The sequence below is a fragment of the Rhineura floridana genome, chromosome 13, assembly GCF_030035675.1.
Source record: "Rhineura floridana isolate rRhiFlo1 chromosome 13, rRhiFlo1.hap2, whole genome shotgun sequence".
Classification (NCBI taxonomy): Eukaryota; Metazoa; Chordata; class Lepidosauria; order Squamata; family Rhineuridae; genus Rhineura; species Rhineura floridana.
The window spans coordinates 26,941,541-26,958,097 of NC_084492.1; the positions used below are offsets into that span (position 1 = coordinate 26,941,541).

At 43.2% G+C, this 16,557-nt stretch overlaps 1 protein-coding gene across 2 annotated transcripts in view; it reads right to left on the reverse strand.

The window, feature by feature from the left end:
• Positions 1-445: 445 nt before the first annotated feature.
• The window catches only part of NETO2 (neuropilin and tolloid like 2), a 56,138-nt gene continuing 40,026 nt past the window's right edge, over positions 446-16,557 (reverse strand). For both annotated transcript variants that reach the window (XM_061593959.1, XM_061593958.1), the window contains exons 8-9: positions 5,789-5,902; positions 446-1,562 (exon numbers count right to left, since the gene is read on the reverse strand). In XM_061593959.1, coding sequence (XP_061449943.1) covers positions 982-1,562; positions 5,789-5,902 — 695 coding nt within the window. In that variant the 3' untranslated portion in view covers positions 446-981. The remainder of the gene's footprint in view (positions 1,563-5,788; positions 5,903-16,557) is intronic.

Consider the following 16,557-nt stretch of genomic DNA (forward strand, 5'->3'; position numbering starts at 1 on the left):
TTTCAGCAGTTTTAAAAATCCCTGATGTACTGCTGCAAGAAGAAAATACAAGTCATGATCTAAACATTGAAACATTTTTTATGTTACAAAACAAGTGTTGTGGAGATGTTTTGCCTGTGCTTAGCATGTGTTCTATCAGTGCACAAGAGCTAGAGAAACAAAGCAGATTCAGTGTGTTAACGCTGAAATTACCAATGGAATTTGTCTGGTAAAGACAAAAACCTTGATTTCCCAAAAGGAACTGAGTTCTGATAAAATAAAAAAATTTTAAAAGGCAAGAAACCCATTTCATTCATTTTCTCCATGAAACTTGGAGATCTTGAATATCTGTGCTGGTATAATGTCCTTATAATCCTGACCCAGTGTCACCAGCACAAGCAGCCAGTACACTACTTATTTGCTGGCACAGAAAGCCTTAGGACTGGGCTATAAGGAGTCAGTAATTAAAAAGGCAGCAATATAAAAAAATTAGACAAGATGAACCAGATGGATGCAATGTAACTCATTTGAGTCTTAATTGGCACTTACCACTATAACTCTAGCTACAATTTGACAAATATGATAACCACATTTGATGTTAAACTATATAGTGTTGTATCCACTTATTTTTTATTACTGAAGTAATTAAGCTTCTGGGTTGAAGACCAAGTTCCTGCAGGAAGGAAACAGAAATGAAGGAAGGTAGAGAATATATGCAGTCCACGACCAAGCTGTGTTAAATTTTTGGGTTTGTGTGTGTGTGTTTTTTTAAAGTAATGTAGTTGAAGCCTCATGCAAAATCTGCTGTTTTGTTCTTCAACCAGATGGGCAGTTTGAGGGGAAAAATGATATATGAAGAGTTTTCTTTCAGGGGAAAAATTAAACGAGCTAAAAAGAATGAATACTCATGTCTCCATCAAATTCCATATGGTACATTTTTGTACACACACATATATTTTATATATAATATTTACACACACACATTTCACCTTTAAAAGGAGATTAAAAGTCAATTGATAATGAGCCCTGAGCAGCATCCTCTCGACCCCTCACATAGATTTCACATGGAATCTCCTCCATCACCCTGTCCTCTATCACTTGCTCTGGGCACTCATGAGCCTGTTTGAATGTATAGCTACTTTTTTTGAAGGTGCTATTAAAGGTCTTCATTGGCTGAGGCTGTGCAAAATCATTTCGGAAAGGAAGTTCCATTGAACTGAGGTTGGTCCTGCTTTGCTTTACAGTCGCGGCTTGGGAGCCACAGTGATGGTCATGAATGCATCTTGAAGCTGTTGAAGAGCGCCTCATTTTCTGGTAGTTTTCAAGCTCTTCAGACAGGTCAGCCAAGTCGGCAGAAATCTCTTTGTCTCTCAGTGAGAAGAGCTCATAATGAGGAGGGTCAAAAACCTCCTGAAAGCCAGTTTTATTAAAAGTAGTTTTGCAAGCCATCACTTTCTTGCGGGGCTGCTTGACCTGCACCAGGACTGAAATGATGAGAAGAATCAAAACAATTCCTGAAGTAATCCCAATTATTGTTCCATGCGTTTTGGTTATTTGTTCAAATAATCCTGTTTTCTTCTTTTCTAAAAAGGAACAGAGCAGCAAGCAAGCAGTTTTAAATCTGTTGCATGAAGCAGACTGTTTAATCTATTTCATTAGTTCTTAGATTAATCTAAACATTGTCTGAAATTTTTTAGAGAAAATAGAAAACTCCTTTAAAAATCCTTAAATAAAGTAAAATCCTCAGCAGCTCAAATACTTCTGTTATTAGATATGGTGCAGCATAGGATGAAAGTAATCCACTATTAGGGAATTCAACATAAGTGTGTAGAAATGTGGGTCTCTGTGTTGCTGGACTTCAGCTCCCACCATCCTTGACCATTTGGCCAAGCTGCCTGATATTGATAGGAGCAGGAATCCAGCAACATCTGCAGAGCCACAGGTTTCCCATCCTTGCTGTATAACATTGGGAGTTCAATATATTTTAAACCCTGTGATGGGGCTGAAAGTAGAGTACAAGAATATAAACATGAAATAGCTTAAAAATACTATTATGTTTTCAGCAATTTACACAATAATCAGTGACAGACATGGTTTATGTTAAGAATCTAGGAACGCCTGAGTAAATAAAAATGTTTTTAAAAGGCACCGAGAACACATTATAGTCAGCAGCTGTCTAGTTTTAAGAGGAAAAGTTTGTCATTAAGAGGGGACTAACACTGAAGGCCCTACTCAGGGTAACCACCAGGGCAACCCGAGGGACATGTAGTACCACTAATAGAGCCTCATCAACCTCAGTGATTGAATGAGCCTGTAGGGGGGAAAGCAATAGTGTCCTGGTCCCAAATTAATTACTGCTTTGTAGACTAATAATAAAACCATATTGGCAACCAATGCAGTTCTTCTAGTAACAGTTTTACATTCTGGTGGAAATCTACTCCACTTAGCATTTGAGCTGCTGCATTCTGCACCAGCTGCAGCTTCCAGAACAACCTCAATGGCAGCTCCACATAGAGAGGACTGTAGTAACATAATCTGGCTGTTTCACCAGTGATGTATCTGGTTCTGCTTAGGCTGACACACTTGAACTTTTATTTATTTAAAAGGCTTTTAGACCCCCTTGAGAGGCAGTTTTGCCTTAAAAGTGGTTTACGACTATGCACAAATATAAGTCCATAAAATCCAACAGTAAAACCAATTAAAACAAACAAAAAAATCCAATTCCATCCCAGGAACATATAAGCCAGAACGCCAACAAAAAACCCATCATGCTCTAAAGAGCAGACTGATAACCTAGATTAGCCTCCAAAGGCCATGATGAAATAGATGTGTATTTAAGGCCTGTTTAAACTTAGCAAGGGAGGGGGCTTGTTTGATTTCATCTGGAACTGAATTCCATAATGGGAGGCTGTTGTTGAAAATGCTTTTGCAAGTGACAGAAATAATGTATTTTCTCCCTAGATGTCTCTGTTTTTTAACTTATAAATATGGCTGTTCCATAAGATAGATAGATTTGATGAGCAGTGCGTAATAAATCTGAATAAAAACAGTATAATTTATTAGTCTGCCCTATCATTTGAAGTTATGAAATAGAAATGTAAGTTGAAAAGAACATTCTGAAGAGAAATGAGAAAACAACAACACAATTCACATTTATCTAACAGAAGAAAACTTCTGTTAACATACAGAAAACTTCTAGAAACAACTCGCATGCTTTATATGGCTCTTCGGAAACAATGTGTGACTGGTACTTTTCCATATGGATGAATCATGATGATGGTGATGAGGATGATAACAACAACAACAAAACTGTGCATTATTTTCATCATGACGGTGTTACCCCTTTTTGTTATAGGTGTTGTTTGGGAGTGGAATGATTGTAGGTGCTTCCTGGTGCAAGGAGGGAGCTTCAGGAGTGGGGACTGTGTAGTGTTGCCCCACCTTTTGGTGAGAGCGTACGTTGGGGTGGTAGCAGCAGAAGTGGGAGTGATGCTGCTACCTGTACACACACGTTTGCGTGTTTGGTGGGTGGGGTTGTTTGTCTTCGTGGTATATTCGTGTTTTAATCTGTTAGTGATTGTCATTTATTATGTTAGTTATTTTAGTTAATATTGATGTTTAAGATATTTTTAAATGCTTTGTATTGTCTTAAATATGTAATTTGTTTTTTATGTTTAATGTTATATTTAAGATGATTTTTTCAAATGTTTTGTATTTTTTAAATGTGTAATTTTTTTTACAACACTGTAAACCACTTCAAGGCTTCTTTGAAGTATAAAGCGGTATACAAATTAAATTCTTCTTCTTCTTCTTCTTCATCATCATCATCATTATGCAATCTATATCCTATCCTTCATCTTGAATGAGCCCAGGGTGGCAAACACAACAACAGTATTTTTAAAAAGCACTCTTAAAACAGTTTAAAACACTCTAAAAACAATTAAAAAAATTATCTTAGCCAGTGAACTTGGGTTTGCCAGGAACAGTGAGTGAACCTCCCTTATCTGTAGGGAATGCCTCTTCTAATACCAACCTGTCCATGCAGGGGAACCTCTTCCTGATGTACCTCCCACTTGCTCTGCAACAACCAGGAAAATAACTTTCTCTGTTTTGGTGCCCATTTGTAGAACACCATCTTGCCAGGGGTGTGATTGGAATCAATCTTGCAATGGTCTTGGCACCATGTTAAAACTGATATGTTTGCATAGGCATTTTGCACATAGTTCTACTTAACTATGAGAAATGCTCCCCTCTCTCATTAGTATATAACCTCTAGGGCTGCAACGTTAAACCAATTACTTCATTAAATCAAAGGTGGTGTGGGCCCAACACATACGTAGAAGATCCTCTCCCCTTCCACAGCAGGCTCAAGAAACTGTTACACTAGTCACGGGAGCTGCAGAGATGGCCACTGCGGATTTTCCCTCTTCTGCCTCCTTTCCTGGCTGGTTTAACAGGGAGTCTGACAACTGTTCCAGTTCTCTTTCAGCACCAGTGTTTTAGTACCCCCATCCACAGATTTTTACACAGTGGTGGGTGGTGGATATTGGGACTGGTAGGGCAGAAGGCAGGGAAACCAACTGTAGGTGGAACCAGAGCCAATGACAAGCAGAGCCAAATTAATTCTAGTTTTGTCTCCATCTTCCTCTCTACTGAGTTCTACAAGGACAACACTGAGACTCAGGAGAAGGAAGCTGACAGCCACTGTCCTCCTCTGGACTGGTTATAAGAAGACTGACAGTTACAAGCTGGCTGAGGGCAGACTGAGGTTGGTGGGACACTGTCCATTAGACAACTTCCACAATTTTTACACAGAGACACACACAGACATACACACTCGGAGCACTGTACTGTATAAACACAGATGAATGCAAAGTTCCAGCAGAGGTTAAACATTCAGTTTTTCAAACAAATTTATCTTTGTTTTGATTACTGGAAGATTAGGAGAAGAGATGTATCATACCTCAAGCACTAAAGGTTAACACCACATAATAAAAATCATAAAGAGATGTGAGCGCTTCATATGAAGGCACACAAGATGGCACTAGCTGATTATAGTAATTTGATATATCTAGCTACTTAAAGGGAAAAATGCAAGCTTTGGAAGAAAAGGTCATTCTTCTGTGTGGCAAGAGGCATGAGCATAAATAAAATGAGATATTCAGAAGGAAAGTGGTGTTATTATCTCTTGGGTATTAAAAAGATATGTCCATTCACATCTACAGATAAAATATGTATAATAATTTATTTAAGTGAGGAAGATGGTATTTAGTTCCAACCATTGTATGTAACAATGCTAAAACACATTTCTGAACTAAAAGAATGTATGCAACATATATAGAAGCTTCAGAATTGTTGCCTAGATAATTGTTGGTGAAAAGGCCATACTGACTAGGGGTGATTAATGCTAGCAAGACAAAGATTCAATTGGAGAAAGTATGTTTTAAACAAACTGGGGTTGGTCTGCCACTGATCTATTTTTGTTAGCTATAAAATAAGAAACCAAAACACTGTAACCAGAAAGATTCAGTGTTCCACAGTAAGTGCATCTGTGTGATTTTTCTGACTCAAATGAAGGAGCTTCAAGGTGAAGAAATAAACAGCAGTTGGTACCAAGCTAGCAAATCCTGAAGGCAAATACACACACACAAAAAGCCAGAATTTTATTTCAAGTTTAGGTAGGCAGATCTCCGGGGTGGGTGCGGGATTTTTAAAAATTGCTGAAAGTATTTTGGCCTTAGACTCTGACCTTAGCTCATTTGGAGGAAAATCAGAAAGCCCCGGTTGCCCCTCATAGCACCACACTCACCTTTGCAGTGGTTTTCATCCCAAGGGTATGCACAGTTTTGAATGCCATTGCAGACTAAAGAATTATTGATGCACATGTTGCTATGGCAAAAGTAAGTGCTGCCTGAGCAGGGAGCTATGAAGGAAGGGAAAAAAGCTATGAGTTATCCAAACTTAGACTACTATTTGGAATTTGCTTTCACCCATACTTTGACTAAGAATTTTAAGTAGAAAGAAGTTTTCTGCAAGCTACACAGTGGCACATTCAGAATATTCCCAATATTCACACACATCAATCACACACGCACACAGAGAGTATTTATTCAAAGCAGCACAGCTGTGTTATACCCCCTCCCCTAGCTACGCTCTTTGGATGGCATGTTTTTTTTAGAGTTATATTGTGGTAATAGAAGTGCATTAGTATTCTTCTCTACTGTGCTCTCTTTCCAGCCTCATTAACTTCTGAAAATGGTCAGTGCTTTTTAGATATGAGCCATATTCTTTAAATTACAATACTTGGTGTACACACACACACACACACACACACACACACACACACACACACACACACACACACACACACACACACACACACACACAGTGCCTTGCAAAAGTAATCAGACCCCTGACCAATGATCTTATTACTGAATTACAAATGGTACATTGTAATTTCGTTCTGTGTATTTTATTTTGAAACACTGAAACTCAAAATCAATTATTGTAAGGTGACATTGGTTTTATTCTGGGAAATGTTGGTAAGAAATACAAAAAACTGAAACATGTTGCTTGCATAAATATTCAACCCACACACATTAATATTTGGTAGAGCCACCTTTCGCTGCAATAACAGCTTTAAGTCTGTTGGGGTATGTACCAGCTTTGCACACAATGATGGAAGGATTTGGGCCCATTCATCTTGGCAGATTAGCTCCAGGTCGTTCAGGCTGGTTGGATGTCGCTTGTGGACTGCAATTTTCAAGGAGCGCCACAGATTCTCAGTGGGATTGAGAACAGGACTTTGACTGGGCCACTGTAGGACATTCACTTTTTTGTTCTTGAGCCACTCCAGTGTTGCTTTGGCTTTGTGCTTGTCCTGCTGAAAACTGAATGTCCTTCCAAGCTTCAGTTTTTTAGTGGACTGAAGCAGGTTCTCTTGCAGTATTTCCCTGTATTTTGCTCCATCCATTCTTCCTTCAGTTTTCAGAAGATGCCCAGTCCCTGCTGATGCAAAGCATCTCCACAGTATGATGCTTCCACCATCATACTTCACTGTAGGGATGGTGTATCTTGAGGCATGGGCAGTGTTAGGTTTGCGCCACACATAGTGCTTTGAGTTTTGGCCAAAAAGCTCTATCGTGGTCTCATCTGACCACAAAACCTTTTCCCACATCGCAGCTGGGGCACTCTCATGCTTTCTGGCGAACTCTAGACATGCTTTCAGATGGTACTTTTTGAGTAATCCCATACAACTCAGTGTTATGCAGAGCTCTTGATATGGTTGACTGGTGCACCATTACTCCACTTCCAGCCACTGAACTCTGTAGCTCCTTCAAAGTGATGGTTGGCCTCTCTGTGGCTTCTCTCACAAGTCTCCTTCTTGTTCGAGTGCTGAGTTTTGAGGGATGGCCTTCTCTTGGCAGTATTTGGGTGGTGTGATGCACTTCCTGATTATTGATCACTTCCTGATTATTAATTCAACTGTGCACACTGGGATATCCAAACATCTGGATATTATTTTGTACCCTTTTCCTCATCTATGCATTTATATCATACTATCTCTCACTTCTGTAGATTGCTCCTTGGTCTTAATTTTCCTTCAGATCCACAGCCTGACCAATGATCCTTCAATAGTGGGGGTTTTATCCTGACAATGTGACAGCAACTTTAATGGTTCACAGGTGGAGGCTAATGGTAAGATAACTGTGTCCTCAACAGGGCAGTTTCTTTCATCAGTGTAAATGGACCATTGGTCTCACCTGAAGGGTGATTTTCATAGGAGGTATGCCATCAAGCGGGTAATAGCTCCACCTATCGTCCGAAGGCAAGAATATTTCTGAAGTCAAAACTAGGGGCGACAGGCCCCTCCCACTCTCCAGTTCATTCGCAGCGAGTCCAAAGAGAGATACCGAAAAATTCAGGAGAAAAGGCCAACGGGCCTACCAGCAAGAACATAACATAATAACAACATTCATAATAATATGACTCTAACATAGCGAGATAACAGTAATAGCAGTCTTGACTTCACTAATAAATGTAATAAAATAGTGTAACAGGTATATATAAAATTCCTAAAAAATATCTAGGTATCCTCTGCCTGGGAGGGTCGTGATGGCATACCTCCTATGAAAATCACCCTTCAGGTGAGACCAATGGTCCATTTTCCATAGGAGGTATGCCATCAAGCGGGATGTACCAAAGCAGCCCATAACAGGGAGGGACTACCCACAACCTAATCCTCATTAAGAACCTGTTGCAACACTCGTCTGCCAAAAGAGGCATCGGCAGAGGCATAACGGTCAATTTTATAATGCCTTATAAACGAATGTGGGGTAGACCAAACAGCAGCTCTGCAAATATCGGCAACAGGAGCATTGGAATCAAAAGCAGCTGTAGTGGCCGCTGACCTGGTGGAATGAGCGGTAACGCTAGGTGGAATTGGACTCATAGGCTAAGGTAATGCATGCCCGCAACCAGCGGGATAAGGTGGAATTGGCTACTTTATGCCCCATAGACCTTGGATGAAAGGATACAAACAAAGCCTCGGTCCGTCGTATATCCTGAGTCCTAGACAGGTAGGTCTTGAGAGCCCTGCAGACCTCCAACGAATGCCAAGCCTTCTTGAGAGGATGAGTAGGATTCGGACAAAAGGAGGGCAAAACAATGTCCTGGTTGCAATGGAAAACTGAATCAACCTTGGGAGGAAGGAAGGATCAGTCTTCAGTACAATAGAGTCCTTGTAGAAACGCAGAGATGGCGTGCAAAAGACAATGCGCCCAGTTCCGAAAACTCATCTCACCGAGTTGATCGCGATTAGGAACAAGACCTTGAACAACAACAGACGTAAAGGCACAGTCCTGAGGGGCTCAAACGGAGGGCGTTGTAAAGCTTGTAGGACCTTCGACAAAGTCCACGAGTGAAAACGGTGGAATACAGCCAGTGAGTGTAACGCGGTTTCCCTCATAAAACGTTTGATGAACGGGTGCGAGGCAATAGGAGCATCAGTGTAGGACACTGAGAGAATGGAAGACGGAGTGGACGCATGTCTACGTAAAGTGTTAAGTGTAAGTCCCATCAGGAGGCCCCTATGAAGGAACTGCAGTATCTGTTGTGTTGTGGCCTGGAAGGATCGAAGTGCTGAGACTGCCACCCTTGGAGACTGCCACCCAAGTATGTTGATATATACGGGGGGTGGATGGTCGTCTCGAGGCCAAGATAATGTCAATAACAGCATCAGACAGACCAGAAGATCTTAAATGTCCCGTTCAAAAGCCACGCTGTTAGCTTGAGCCAAGTGGGATCCTGATGCAATATTGGACCCTGGAATAAGAGATCTGGCCTGACCCGGAGCGTCCAAGTATCCGTCACTGACATGGCAAGGAGATCCGAGAACCACGGTCGACAGGGCCAGTATGGGACTATCAGAAACAGATTGGCCCTCTCGCATCGCGCCTTTCTCAAGGTTCTGTCTAAGAGTGGTATTGGAAGGAAGACGTACAACAGGGCATCCACCGCTTTTGCTATCATGTTCAGGTATCGAGCAAAGTACCTGGGTTACTGGCAATTGCAGCTGGAGGCAAATAGATTGACTGAGAAGACGCCGAGCCAACATTGGAGAAGATGGAAAATGGTTGTATGAAGTTTCCATTCTCCCGGACAAACCAGTTGTCTGTTGAGCCAGTCTGCTGTCACATTCCAAATTCCTCTGAGATGTTCTGCCTGTAGGGATAAGAACATAAGAACATAAGAAGAGCCTGCTGGATCAGGCCAGTGGCCCATCTAGTCCAGCATCCTGTTCTCACAGTGGCCAACCAGGTGCCTGGGGGAAGCCCGCAAGCAGGACCCGAGTGCAAGAACACTATCCCCTCCTGAGGCTTCCGGCAACTGGTTTTCAGAAGCATGCTGCCTCTGACTAGGGTGGCACAGCACAGCCATCATGGCTAGTAGCCATTGATAGCCCTGTCCTCCATGAATTTGTCTAATCTTCTTTTAAAGCCATCCAAGCTGGTGGCCATTACTGCATCTTGTGGGAGCAAATTCCATAGTTTAACTATGCGCTGAGTAAAGAAGTACTTCCTTTTGTCTGTCCTGAATCTTCCAACATTCAGCTTCTTTGAATGTCCATGAGTTCTAGTATTATGAGAGAGGGAGAAGAACTTTTCTCTATCCACTTTCTCAATGCCATGCATAATTTTATACACTTCTATCATGTCTCCTCTGACCCGCCTTTTCTCTAAACTAAAAAGGCCCAAATGCTGCAACCTTTCCTCGTAAGGGAGTCGCTCCATCCCCTTGATCATTCTGGTTGCCCTCTTCTGAACCTTTTCCAACTCTATAATATCCTTTTTGAGATGAGGCGACCAGAACTGTACACAGTATTCCAAATGCGGCCGCACCATAGATTTATACAACGGCATTATGATATCGGCTGTTTTATTTTCAATACCTTTCCTAATTATTGCTAGCATGGAATTTGCCTTTTTCACAGCTGCCGCACACTGGGTCGACATTTTCATCGTGCTGTCCACGACAACCCCGAGGTCTCTCTCCTGGTCGGTCACCGCCAGTTCAGACCCCATGAGCGTATATGTGAAATTCAGATTTTTTGCTCCAATATGCATAATTTTACACTTGTTTATATTGAATTGCATTTGCCATTTTTCCGCCCATTCACTCAGTTTGGAGAGGTCTTTTTGGAGCTCTTCGCAATCCCTTTTTGTTTTAACAACCCTGAACAATTTAGTGTCGTCAGCAAACTTGGCCACTTCACTGCTCACTCCTAATTCTAGGTCATTAATGAACAAGTTGAAAAGTACAGGTCCCAATACCGATCCTTGAGGGACTCCACTTTCTACAGCCCTCCATTGGGAGAACTGTCCGTTGATTCCTACTCTCTGCTTTCTGCTTCTTAACCAATTCCTTATCCACAAGAGGACCTCTCCTCTTATTCCATGACTGCTAAGCTTCCTCAGAAGCCTTTGGTGAGGTACCTTGTCAAACGCTTTTTGAAAGTCTAAGTACACTATGTCCACTGGATCACCTCTATCTATATGCTTGTTGACACGCTCAAAGAATTCTAATAGGTTACTGAGACAGGACTTTCCCTTGCAGAAGCCATGCTGGCTCTGCTTCAGCAAGGCTTGTTCTTCTATGTGCTTAGGTAATCTAGCTTTAATAATACTTTCTACCAGTTTTCCAGGGACAGAAGTTAAGCTAACTGGCCTGTAATTTCCGGGATCCCCTCTGGATCCCTTTTTGAAGATTGGCGTTACATTTGCCACTTTCCAGTCCTCAGGCACGGAGGAGGACCTGAGGGACAAGTTACATATTTTAGTTAGCAGATCAGCAATTTCACCTTTGAGTTCTTTGAGAACTCTCGGGTGGATGCCATCCGGGCCCAGTGATTTGTCAGTTTTTATATTGTCCATTAAGCTTAGAACTTCTTCTCCCGTTACCACTATTTGTCTTAGTTCCTCAGAATCCCTTCCTGCAAATGTTAGTTCAGGTTCAGGGATCTGCCCTATATCTTCCACTGTGAAGACAGATGCAAAGAATTCATTTAGCTTCTCTGCAATCTCCTTATCGTTCTTTAGTACACCTTTGACTCCCTTATCATCCAAGGGTCCAATTGTCTCCCTAGATGGTCTCCTGCTTTGAATGTATTTATAGAATTTTTTGTTGTTGGTTTTTATGTTGTTAGCAATGTGCTCCTCAAATTCTTTAGCATCCCTTATTGTCTTCTTGCATTTCTTTTGCCAGAGTTTGTGTTCTTTTTTATTTTCTTCATTTGGACAAGACTTCCATTTTCTGAAGGAAGACTTTTTGCCTCTAAGAGCTTCCTTGACTTTGCTCGTTAACCATGCTGGCATCTTCTTGGCCCTGGCGGTACCTTTTCTGATCTGCGGTATGCACTCCAGTTGAGCTTCTAATATAGTGTTTTTAAACATCTTCCAAGCATTTTCGAGTGATGTGACCCTCTGGACTTTGTTTTTCAGCTTTCTTTTTACCAATCCCCTCATTTTTGTGAAGTTTCCTCTTTTGAAGTCAAATGTGACCGTGTTGGATTTTCTTGGCAATTGGCCAGTTACATGTATGTTTAATTTAATAGCACTGTGGTCACTGCGGGTGTGGATCGCAGATGTGTAGAGGACGGGACCTGGTCCCCTTTGTCTGTTTAAATGAGATTTGGCACACGTGTTGTCCGTTCGAATGAGAGCATGGTCCAAGTGGAACACAGACTGAAAATGGGGCAGAGCTAAGTGGACAGCCTTCAGCTCTAGCCAATACTACTCTGAGTCTGTTCTGCTGTGTTCCGAACCCCCTGAACGAACTGAGAGTTGCAGTGGGCTCCCTAGCCAAGGGGACTGCATCTGTAGTGATAACAGTTCTGCGGGGTTCTCTGAACGGAGAGCCCTGGGTGAGATGTCGGACCCCCATCCATCAGCAGAATGAAAGACGCAGTGCATGGCTCAAGGGAATTGCTCGATGATTTGACATAGCACTATCCTGCTGAAACGGTAGCAAAGTCCACTGGAGCAGGCGCGTATGAGCTCGAGCCCATGGCACAATATGGATGGTGGACACCAACCTCCCGAGAGCCCTGGATAGAAGCATAATGTCTGCAGTTATGTGGGACATCAGAGACCGTGCGACGTCTGTGATAGCATTTATACGGTCTGGGATCAGGAACACCGTCACCTGTCGGGTGTCCAATATCGGTCCTAGACGTTGTATGCATTGGGTTGGTTGGAGGTGGCTTGTCGAAACTGAGTGGCCGGTCATAGGCCTTGGTAAAAACTCTCGGGCAGATGAGAGGCCGAACGGCATTGCTCGGTATTGAAAAGGCTGGGGGCCAAAAGAAAACCGAAGGAATTTTCTGTGGGCTCTGCAAATAGTCACATGGAGATACGCTTCCTTCAGGTCGATAGAAACCAGGAAGTCTCCTTCTTGAAGGCTGTCTCTGCCAGGGAAACTTCTGTTCCAGGATCCCCTGGAGGGCCGGAAATCATAGTTTCGGAAATCGCGGTCTCGTCACCCGGGTTGCATTCCTCGAAAGGGCTGGGTCATGCGATATGAGGAAAAACGTCTGAAAAGCCTGCGATCTGTGTTCCGGACAGTGGCCAAGACAGGCCTTCAAGCGTCCTTGGGGTCAACAAGCACTGCCTTTAGGACCTCCTCACCGAAGAGTACTGATCCGGAATAAGGTGCCCTTGATAGAATAACTCTGGCTGTGGAGTCAGCTTGCCAGTGACGAAGCCAGAGGGTCCGCCGAGCGACTACCTGTGCTGCCATACCTCGAGCTCCCAGTTGAATTGCGTCCAAAGTGGCATCAGCTACAAAAGCCGCTGTCTTGCGCAATTTTATCAGTGACCTCCTCAAAGATACAGGATCAGGATTAGGATCCTCTAAAGGTCATCCAACCACATCATCAATGTCTTAGAAAGGATAGAAGTTGATGCAGCAGCTCGCATGGAGAAGGCGGTGGCCTCATGATTCTTGCGTAAACAAAGCCCAGCCTGCGCTCAGAGGCGCCTTGTAGATGGGAATCTTCTTCCCTCGGCAAAAAGGAATCTATATACTAGATTGGATATCAGCTCGACTATGCCAGGAAGAGCCAGTCTGCTGGTGAAGTCAGGAGCCAGAGATGAAAGACTGTTAGCAAGAGGAAGGTAGTGCTCTGCTGGTGCGGGGGATTTCAAGACCCTGGCCCCTTTAATAGCGGAAGCGGTAGCTGCTGGTTGTGTAGCTTGGAGACCAAGGGTGTTCAATACTCTGCGAGCAAGAGGCAGATAATCTGAGGCATCGAACAGGGGATAAAAAGCATTCTCCATCGGTTTGTACAGCAAAGGGTGCCTCCTCCCCATATGAAACGTCATCAATGCATCTGCCTCTGGCAATGTCAAAGGGATGTGGGGAGTAAGATGAAATAGCCTCATGACATACATAGTGGTCCATACTGTGCTGAGGTATGGCGGAGACTTGTGGCGGTGACTGTGATTAAGTAAAAAATGACAGCCTGCCATGTAGTTGGGATAGAAGACTCATGAGACAGCTGTAGCCCCGGTGAAACAGATGGTTACACTTGTAGAGGTGGCCCAGTGCGCTGTGATGATGGATAAGCCCTGGGTGGTAATATGTGAGGGGGCAGGTTGGTAGTTGGCTGTTCAGGAAATCCAGCAAAGTCCTCCTCCTCAGAGGAAGCAATGGAGAGTGAGATTCGTTAACTGTTCCTGGGCTGTGCCATCGGAAGCCGGAACGGAGACATAACGTGGTTGCTTAGTTGTGCTGTGGCTGGAAAGATGTTTAGTTTTGGCAACAGCTTTAGTGTGCTTATGCTTGGCCGCTTTAGATTGCTACGGCTTGGCTGTCTGAGTCGTCGCTGGCTGTTCCGCCATCTTATATTTTCTATGGGCATCAGTACACTGCCACGATGGGGCAGAATGTACAGACCCGTACAGGCTCAGTACACGGCACACGAATGGGGCAGAATGCACTGGCAGATGGCTAAGTACACTGCCATGATGGGGCAGAATGTACAATGTTAGTAGCGTTGATACACAGCCAGTACAGTAGTAACAGTCTTGGTACACTCAAACTGTTTTGAATAGTATCAACAGCCTTGGTACACGGCCATGGATGGGGCAGAATGTACAGTTCAAACAGCTTTTGTATAGTATCAACAGCCTTGGTACACGGCCACGGATGGGGCAGAATGTACAGTTCAAACAGCTTTGTATAGTATCAACAGCCATTGTACACGGTCACGAATGGGGCAGAATGTACAGTTCAAGCAGCGTTTGTATAGCATCAACAGCCTTGGTACATGGCCACGGATGGGAGTCTTGGTACACGGCCACGGATGGGGGCAGAATGTACAGTTCAAACAGCTTTTGTAAAGTATCAACAGCCTTTGTACACGGCCACAGATGGGGCAGAATGTACAGTTCAAATAGCTTATGTATAGTATCAACAGCCTTGGTACACAGCCACGGATGGGGCAGAACGTACAGTTCAAACAGCTTTTGTATAGTATCAGCCCTTCCCTCCGGACAGCCCTAGAACCAATTCAAAACACCTTCTTTAAACAAATCTTAGGCTTACCCAAAGGCACCCTGGCGGCTTTTATGAGAATAGAACTTAATTCCCCCTCCCTAATGGCCAGAGTTGACCTAGCGTTTTTACGCTTATGGAAAAAATTCTCGGAGGCCAACTCACCCTCACTGGCCAAACTTTGCTGGGAGGTACAACTAGAAAAAGGGGGTTGGGCTAAACATTTCTATGATCTGGGTATCCAGTATCTTTTGACCCCTCCTCTGCTCGCCAGTCTCAATCCAAAGGCTCTGTCCAACCAAATTTACGATAGTGACGCACAACATGACATCACAAGGATCGCCACTTCCCATTTTTCCAAATGGTTTATCTACATCAAACCAAATCATATATGGCCGCCCTATTTAGATGTCCTAACATGCGCGCCCCTCAGAAGAGCCTATACTGAATTACGTTTCCAGGTGATGCCCTCAAATTATTTGTATGGCCGATACTTAGGTATCCCACATGCTGAAAGGTTATGCATAGCAGGATGCAGAGTGCCAGAAGATCTAATCCATTACATGCTCGATTGTCCTCTATATTCTTCCCCACGAACAAAATTTTTAGCACCGCTGATTCCAATGAATAATAGAGACAATAAGTTCCAGATTTTGATTTTTTTTATTATCTGCTATTCAGCCACATATGATAATTTCTATTGCTAACTTTGCTCTAGCGGCAAAGAAACTGAGAGCTTCTTATTCTGGGAATAGTTGTTAAAATCAATTTATTTGAAATTTTAATTTAAATTCAATTTAGGATGATTATTTTATATTGTATGAATGTATATAGTATTCTTGTTGTAACAGCCTATGGCTATAAACAACTTATTAATAAACTGATAGTATCAACAGCCTTGGTACACGGCCACGAATGGGACAGAATGTACAGGTCAAACAGCTTGGTGTACAGCCACAGTCTTGATGAAACAGTCACCGATGAGATTGTACTGGTTAGAAGTTGCCAGAGCCAGCAGCAGCAGCAGATTTAATAAAGGAGCCTGTGAAGAACTATAGGATCCTATCTGCAACACACACACAAAGGTAGATCACACTGTGGGAGCTGACTGAAAGCCTAGGCTCTGCTATCCACAGCCCTTGTAAAAGAGACCCCCCTTTGCAGTACTGAATAGAGACAAAGAAAATGGCGCCCGCGAAAAGAGTGGGAAAAATTGGGCAATCAGAAAGGTTTGTGGAGATGAAGAAGCAATGGCGGTCCCCGAGGAGCACTAGCGAGCCGAACAAACGGCTCCAAAAATAAAAAAGGCGCTCTGGAGCTGCGGGGCTGAGAAGCGCGATCGCGGCTATAAAAGCCAGGAAAGAAAGTTTGCAAGACGGAGCAAAAACCCCCTAGTAATTGGGCAGAGCCAGGGACACTGGGAGCAAGCCGCTGCCACAGCCTGCTAGCAACCGTCGCAGCGAGATTTAAATTGCTGCAAAACGATCCGGGGGAAGCGAGGCAGTCCAACCAGAAAGGGACATT